The 8,924-nt window shown below is 43.8% G+C and overlaps 1 protein-coding gene across 3 annotated transcripts in view; it reads right to left on the reverse strand.

The window, feature by feature from the left end:
- The window catches only part of LOC115105764 (neurofibromin-like), a 195,687-nt gene extending 188,413 nt beyond the window's left edge, over positions 1–7,274 (reverse strand). For all 3 annotated transcript variants that reach the window (XM_065007420.1, XM_065007419.1, XM_029628127.2), the window contains exon 1: positions 7,046–7,274. In XM_065007420.1, the coding sequence (XP_064863492.1) occupies positions 7,046–7,105 (60 nt within the window). In that variant the 5' untranslated portion in view covers positions 7,106–7,274. The remainder of the gene's footprint in view (positions 1–7,045) is intronic.
- Positions 7,275–8,924: the final 1,650 nt, after the last annotated feature.

The raw sequence follows: 8,924 nt of genomic DNA on the forward strand, positions 1-8,924 counted from the left end.
AAGTCCATCACTATGTTTTCAAGGAGATAGCATATTCTAGGTCTGCATGACTGAATAACAATACATTTGGTTAGCAGCGCTCCTTGAGCAGTGATCGCACAGTCTCTTTCTCTAGAGACCAACATGTCTGCCTCTAGTGAAGCCTCCTCTGCATCCTGAGCAGGGGATGTACTGTATAGTAGGCTACACTACATTCAGTGGATGTGTCTGAGAGAGCCTGGCTGGCTGGGCTCTCCTCTGCCTCAGACTCCAGCTCAGACAGGATGACAGTGCATCAGCTGGTCTAAGGCCCCAGGCTGACCCAGCCTTGCCTAGGCTCCGCTCCATCTAGCCTAATAACAGCAAATCACAGCTCCATGTGACACCCAAACACCAATAAAAAACACAAACACTCAAAGCAACCAGACTCTCCCACTTCTTGGAAGAATTTTCCCATTTGGTGAGGGACAGCAGTACAGAGGCATGGGCTATTATAGAGCTAGCAGGACAAGACGCTCCCCTCCCTCATCAGACCGGACAGCAGAAGAGACTTATTGGATAGAGAGAAGTGTAGAGCACTGGGGAAGCCTGGAGGGTGGCCCCTCCCTGAGCATATAGTCCTATGTGCTGAGCTGGGCTCACAGACACACGCTATGGACTATACTCCATGCATTACGCTCTGTCTCTACCTTTTGGGCTACAGTTGTACGCACGTGCGCATGCACGACCAGACACACACACAAGTTTACAAGCAGGACAACTAATACAAACAAATGTACTTAGTCTGCAAAGTGCAGAGGAAGTCCAACTTGACAGTTTTGTATAGCCTACGGCTTCTTATAAGCTAAACAAATAAAGGTTTGGCGATCTTTGAGGTTGACACACTCTCAGTCCCAACCATCCGACAGGTCCTGAAGAGGTTCCTCCCCCTACAGCAGGAGGATGACCTAACACCCTGACCCCCAGCACAGGCCAGGGAGGGGCTGCTCCTCTCCTGGATTAGAGACATGCGTATGTGTGAGGGGACGGAAATGAGAGTCCTGAGACTTGAGCATCTTCCCTGCAAACACACACAGAGAAACCCGCATGCAGATACACTGGTTGACATCCATATTCAGACCAGGCAAACAGACACAGGGCCGCTTTGTTGACGTACCGCCAGAAGACACACAAACGCCTAAGTAATTCAGTTTTTGCTGAGTGCCAACATAAAAACAACATTTAGGCGAGCACAGAAAAAAAAAATGGAGGTTGGGATTGTTGTGAATCATGGAGATATTTATGAGCGAACATCCAAGATTCCATCTAAAAGAAGCATGGCTCTTCTTCACGTGGCTGAGCTCTCTCAGGGCTTGTAAGCAGCATCAGGGATCAAAGTCAAATTATCAATGAAAAGGTCAAAGGTTTCACAAGCTCAAGCACAATAAATTCAAGCACTAGTTTAAGACACTGTTAGAATAAATGATAGGGTTTAATGTTGTTTACACAAATGGGGGAAATAAATGGAATCCTATTCAATTCCTATTCAAAAACACACTACAATGTCCTTGGATGTGGCACGGCGGAAGTAGCCCACCTTTCATTGGATTTTGAAAAGGATAGTCTGAATGAACTCTAGTGAGGGTTAGATTATTTGTAGGGTAATAATCTCTAATGCTCTGCTTTGACCTCAATGGGTCAAGCTCGAAGGTGATATAGCCGAACCTATAATATCAGAGGTTGAGCTGCTAATCTCAAAACTGATTCTGACTAAAAGCAGTCCCAATCCCACCAGAAGCCAACATACACAATCCTTTTTAATGAGTAAGTTTCAGTGGCACTATCAATAGGCTTAACAGTCAAAAGTGGATTTAAATTAGGCCTAATCTCCATGAAAACTTCATCAAAGTGCAATGAGCCACACCCAGCCACTTGGCCTGCCAAGCCAGAACAGTTAGCTAACGGATAAGGGGACACAACTTCAACTGAATCTCTGCTACAAGGGACAGGCAGGCCTATCGGCCTGGAATAGTCTGAACCCTTGAAGATGGAGAAAGGTTACTGGGGAGCCGGGACATTTGACTATTAATCACTATGCTACCACTGAAACTTTCAAAACTATAATAGCGGATCACAGAAACTAAGTGTTGTGATACAGTCTCAGTAACCTAGACATCTGGCCTGTTGCATACGGTCTAGCCTCCTCATGTTATGTACTATATGAATACGTCCCTGATGTGGTTATCAACACCTTAGATGGAACTGATAAGATGTCCCGGGTCCCGCCCCGCCGCCCTCTCCAAATACTACTGCTGCACCATCGAGAGATTGTCCTGACCGGTTGCATCACAGCCTGGTACGGGAATTGCTCCGTCCACAACCGCAAGGCCTTCTAGGTGGTGGTGAATACAGCCCAGTACATCACTGAGACCACACTCCCACCCATCCAGGATATCTACTCAAAACAGTGCCTGAAGAAGGCACACAGCACTAAAGACCCCACACACGAGCTGTTCTCTCCCTTACGGTCGGGCAGGCGGTATCGGAGCATGAGGTCTGATACAGTTTCAAATCTACAAGCCATAAGATTAATGAACACATGAACCACCTGCTCTCATTCTCCTCACATCAGCAAACATGCAGTCCCTCACACACACACTGAATCTACAAAACATTAAGAAACCCTTTTGCCCTCAGAACAGCCTGAATTAGTCAGGGCTGGACTCTACAAGGTGTCAAAAGCATTCCACAGGGATACTATTGGCACCCAGGGAAACTAACAGGACCAAGTTTGGGAAACCTTTTGCTAAATTACTCAAATGTAAAATGTAAGTAGGGCCTAACCCAGGGCTCTCCAACCCTGTTCCTGGAGAGCTACTTTCCTGTAGGTTTTCACTCCAACCCTAATCTAGTGCACCTGATTCTAATAATTAGCTGGTTGATAAGCTGAGGTTGGAGCGAAAACCGACATGAGAGTAGCTCCCTAGGAATAGGGTTGGTGAGCCCTGGCCTAACCACCTACCCAAAACAAGCAACAGTAGTCTAAACATAAACAATTACTCATCTCCACTGAGCTATTGGGGGAAAATGTTGTTGTTTTTTTAAATGGGCTTGCTTAACACTTAAGAGATATTTGATAGAAAATACACGTGTAAACAAATCATGTTAACAGTGTATGGCAATATGCCCACAAGTCATCTTTCCTCTTGCAACAATGAACAGACCCAAAAGTGTATTCATTTGATAGGATTCATTAGCCTTTATTTATTTTTACATATAAAACATGGCATTTCCCATTCCATAGGTTAATCATGTAGGCATAACATCTAGGCCTATACTGCAACATACTACAAACGTTACCGATCATAATCATACAGACTGGGCCTGTAAATTTGATTACATCAATTGTATGAAAAAAGCAACACATGCAAGCGTGACACAATGACATCACTGCTTTGCATATAAGTAAGCCTACTCCAGTACAACCATAGCCCATACTGATACTGCATCAGGTAGGCTAGGGGCAATTCCAAGATAACAGAATTACATTTGACTCCGCTTTTTCACTTTAAAATGTATGCCAAACAAAAAACATTTATTTCAAAGTTTTAACAAAACATACAAATCTATGCAAAAGGACTACTTTGAACAATTTAAACTGAAAAATGTACAAAAAACAAATTAAAGTGGAAGATCTGTGCAGATGCAAATTTTGGTAATGGAATTGTGGTAAAATCTCCCTCAGGTTTTTATGCGACCACGTTTACCAAAAATTCTTAAATGTCTACTCCGAATTAAGATTCAAAGGTGTCTGCAGAAAGAATGGGGTGTCAAGCTATGAGATGGCACCTTGAGTTTGGCAATAAATCTGTTTTGGTTATTGAACTAGTCCACATTAAGTGGACAAGTAACGGTGCAGTGGACCCGGTAACGGTGCAGTGGACCCGGTAACGGTGCAGTGGACCCGGTACCGGTGCAGTGGAGTTCAGTTCAGTAAAGTAGAGTATAGTTCAGCACAATATACTGTAATACACTTTTCTTTACTGTAATGTGCTATCCAAACTTGTGGAAGATAGGTTCAGATTTGGTGACGTCCATTATGTCTGTGAACGTTAAAGGAATATAAACAAAATGTCTACTTCATGTTCATCGTCTCCAGCACCACCTCAACACATGTGAAAATGGCGCGTTTCTATGTTTCGTAGTAAAACGATGGAGGAAGATAAGTGTTTCCAATGATATCGGTGAGCATTGTGTGATTTTAAACAATTATGAGTAGGCATTGTTTACTAATTGGTTGCTGATGTCATTGGATGATGTCATCATCCCTTCAATATCAAAGCCAGGGTGGACTGACCAAGCTACTTTTCAACGTCGCTGGACGTCCGGTGTCAGTGGGTTCTCAGTGGGTGAGGATGCTGGTTACAGAAAATGAAAAGACAGGGGGCTCATGGTGTAGGTGTCAGTGGGTGAGGATGCTGGTTACAGAAAATGAAAAGACAGGGGGCTCATGGTGTAGGTGTCAGTGGGTGAGGATGCTGGTTACAGAAAATGAAAAGACAGGGGGCTCATGGTGTAGGTGTCAGTGGGTGAGGATGCTGGTTACAGAAAATGAAAAGACAGGGGGCTCATGGTGTAGGTGTCAGTGGGTGAGGATGCTGGTTACAGAAAATGAAAAGACAGGGGGCTCATGGTGTAGGTGTCAGTCGGTGAGGATGCTGGTTACAGAAAATGAAAAGACAGGGGGCTCATGGTGTAGGTGTCAGTAACAGCTGGGAGAGGTGACATTAACTGGAGAGAGACAGACAGAGGGAGGGGTCGTCCAAACTGTTTGAACACTTAACACTCGATGTTTGACCAACAGAAAGACAAAGAAAACAGTTATGAGCTCAACATAACAGTATGGCAGTGGAAGGGTGTGGGTTGAGACTATTATGATTTCGCATTGTAGCCAATTCGGTTGCAGTAATTCCGTTACTGATTTTTTTTTAAATTTCTAATAACTTAATTCATAAACAAAATTGATATCAGTAAAAATCACTATAACTAATTGGTAGGTCTACCATTACTTGTTACTTCTGTGGACTTTCATTGTCCTCCCTCCTTATAAGGGAGAGACATTAGAAAATATCATAAAGATGTGGGGTTTTGGTAATGGAATTACAAGGCACAGGGCAATATTTATTAAACTTCCAGAAGGTAAACAATTTCTCCAAAGCTATATAAAGCTTCAGTGTTGTATTGGTTGGCAGGGGTCTTTATGTCAACATTGTGTTTTGATGCATTTCTGATGCCTTTTAAGACTTATTTTCTGGTCAATATTTTCTAAGCCTTTAGTAATGCCTAATTATGGGAAATGGTTGATGGTATCTATGCCTTCATTTCCCAAAAATACAAACTCGTAGCTTTCATTTGACACCCAATTTGATATTCTCCTACGAACTTCACATGCTGGTGCTCATGATGGGTCCTTTTCAATGGAAATGCCCCTAGCCCTGCTTTGAGGTACGACAAGGATGAAGACATTTGTGAAATTGTGCTTGACAATGACATCAGTGAGGGGATTAGAGCAGGTCAATAAAATATTCTAGCTCCCATGTTTTCCAATGCAATGAATGGATGGGACCTGATTGTCAATCTGCATAGATAAATCCACACATACTGTAAACAAACTGGACGCAGCTCAAATAACACCGTATATGACTAGCTACACTGAACAAAAATATAAACGTAACATGTGAAGTTTTGGTCCCATGTTTCATGATCTGGAAAAAAACAGAAATGTTCCATACACAAAAAGTGTATTTCTCTCAAATGTTGTCCACAAATGTTCACATCTCTGTTAGTGCGCATTCCTCCAATACCGAGGTAATCCATCCACCTGGCAGGTGTGGCATATCAAGAAACTGGTTAAACGGCATGATCATTACACAGGTGCACCTTGTGCTGGGGACAATAAAAGGCCACTTTAAAATATGCTGTATTGTCACACAACACCACTGAGGTCTCAAATTCTAAGGAAGCTCGCAATTGACATGCTGACTGCAGGAATGTCCACCAGAGCTGTTACCAGAGAATTGAATGTTCATTTCTCTACCATAAACTGCCTCCAATGTCATTTTAGAGAATTTGGCAGTATGTCCATCCAGCTTCACAACCGCAGACCATGTGTAACCACGCCAGCCCAGGACATCCACATCCGGCTTCCTCACCTGTGGGATTGTCTGAGGGGGTTGCTGATGATTATCTGTGTCTGTAATAAAGCCCTTTTGTAGGAAGAAACTAATTCTGATTGGCTGGGCTTAGCTTCCCAGTGGGTGGGCCTGGTTGTCAAGTAGGTGGGCTCACCCATGGCTGCACCCCTGCTTAGTCATGCGAAATCCATAGATTAGGGCCTAATACATTTATCTCAATTGACTGATATCCTTATACGAACTGAAACTCAGTAAAATCTTTGAAATTGTTGCGTTTATATTTTTGTTTAATAATAGTTAGCAGCTAGCTACTGTAGTGGCTAAGTGGCTATAAAGAAACAGTGCTTTGTAGTCCAAGGTGAGGCTACTAGTTAATGGAAATGACATGAACACACTAATTACTGGACACTTGCTTCGAGTTGACAAGCTGGCTAGCGACAAGGCTCGCAGTGGCGAGCTAGGTAGCACAGTGTTATTGGCAGAAGCTGAATGCATTACAGTAATAACCACGCAAGCTAGCAGCTCGCTGCCCAATTCAACATTTAGTTAGTTCCTCCTTCTTGACAGTAAGAGGCGTGTTCTGTCGATTCCTTTGTTTATATATTGAGGCTACATCCTCGTGGTTTCATTCAAAGGGATTTTAAATGCTATTTCAAATGTTAGGGACAGAATTGGTCCATGTGTTATTTCGTCCTCTCTCTCTGTCGCTGTCACTTGCTCCTGTGTGATGATGCGGCTCTGCAGGAGAACTATAAATTCTAGATCGGCTCAAAACATACCACTCATGACAGTGCATCTTTCTTTAAATGATCTCGTCGCTAAACCCACGACCTCTATGATGTTACTGGGGAAAAAGCAGAGGCACAATTTCTGATACGATGTGTTATTCTTACCTGCTCGTCGAATCTACTAATTACGGCCTGAACCCATTCCACGGGTTTATGCGCCGCCATGGCCGGCCGGGTGCGAGCCGCGATGGGCCACTTGAATTATCCGTATAAATAATGATTCCTTTGCTATTTTCAACCAGTTAATCCTCAAATTCCGATGTTGATGGGGTTATTTTTTCTTTCTTTTATCAGACACACCACAATATCCCCATGACAGAACCGGAAGTTTGAATCCTCCTTCTCAATGAACAGTCGTCATTAGTTACCACAGCCACAAGGTCATAATTATGGATAAACCCCGCCTATTTCTACAATTTATTTTCTTTAAATCTGTTTTTTTTAACGTAAGCCTAACCTTAACCATACTGATAACCGTATGCTGAACCGTAACCTTACTTTAAGACCAAAAAGCGAATTTTTGTTTTCATGAATTGTTACGATAGAGCCACTGAATTTGTGGCTGTGGTAACTAGGGACAACCTCAATGAAGCAGGCACTGATGCTGTTTTGAGGAGCAGCTACTGCGCGTGCGTTGCAAGAATCTTTACAGCGTCCAGTATGAATACAAAAAACGGGACATTGGACCAATGCCGTGTGTTTTCATCAATGACAGGTTTTAGATAACAAACTGGTGAGGTCACACTGCCTTAGGATTTTAGATACAGAAGAAACAGAGACAGAAATATTTTGCAGTTAAAACAAAATGCATAATAACAGTAGCTAAACTCTGTAGCTAACCTTTTTCATGACCCTGTCATTCAAAGATAATTTGTAAAAATCCAAATAACTTAAGGGTTTAAACACTGTTTCCCATGCTTGTTCAATGAACCATAAACAATTAATGAACATGCATATGTGGAGCGGTTGTTAAGACACTAACAGCTTAAGGTCACAGTTATATAAACTTGGGACACTGAAGAGGCCTTTTTACTGACTCTGAAAAATACTAAAAGGAAGATGCCCAGGTTCCCTGCTCATCTGTGTGAATGTGCCTTAGGCATGCTGCAAGGAGGCATGAGGACTGCAGATGTGGCCAGGGCAATAAATGGCAATGTCTGTACTGTGAGATGCCTAAAACAGAGCTACAGGGAGACAGGACAGACAGCTGATCATCCTCGCAGTGGCAGACTACGTGTAACAACACCTGCACAGGATCGGTACATCCGAACATCACACCTGTGGGACAGGTACAGGATGGCAACAACAACTGCCCGAGTTACACCAGGAACGCACAATCCCTCCATCAGTGCTCAGACTGTCTGCAAAGATTGAGAGAGTCTGGACTGAGGGCTTGTAGGCCTGTTGTAAGGCAGGTCCTCACCAGACATCACTGGCAACAGTGTCGCCTATGGGCACAAACCCACCGTCGCTGGACCAGACAGGACTGGCAAAAAGTGCTTTTCACTGATTCACAGTTTTGTCTCACCAGGGGTGATGGTCGGACTTGCGTTTATTGTCAAATCAATGAACATTACACCGAGGCCTATACTCTGGAGCGGGATCGATTTGGAGGTGGAGGGTCCGTCATGGTCTGGGGCGGTGTGTCAAAGCATCATCAGACTGCATTTGTAGTCACTGCAGGCAATCTCAACACTGTGCGTTACAGGGAACACATCCTCCTCTCTCATGTGGTATCCTTCCTGCAGGCTCATCCTGACATGACACTCCAGCATGACAATGCCACCAGCCATATTGCTCGTTCTGCGCGTGATTTCCTGTAAGACAGGAATGTCAGTGTTGGCCAGCGAAAGAGCCTGGATCTCAATCTCATTGAGCACATCTGGGACCTGTTGGATCAGAGGGTGAGGGCTAGGGCCATTCCCCCCCCAGAAATGTCCTGGGAACTTGCAGGTGCCTTGGTGGAAGAGTGGGGTAACATCTC

Source organism: Oncorhynchus nerka, linkage group LG22, assembly GCF_034236695.1.
Source record: "Oncorhynchus nerka isolate Pitt River linkage group LG22, Oner_Uvic_2.0, whole genome shotgun sequence".
In the NCBI taxonomy this organism is placed as follows: domain Eukaryota; kingdom Metazoa; phylum Chordata; class Actinopteri; order Salmoniformes; family Salmonidae; genus Oncorhynchus; species Oncorhynchus nerka.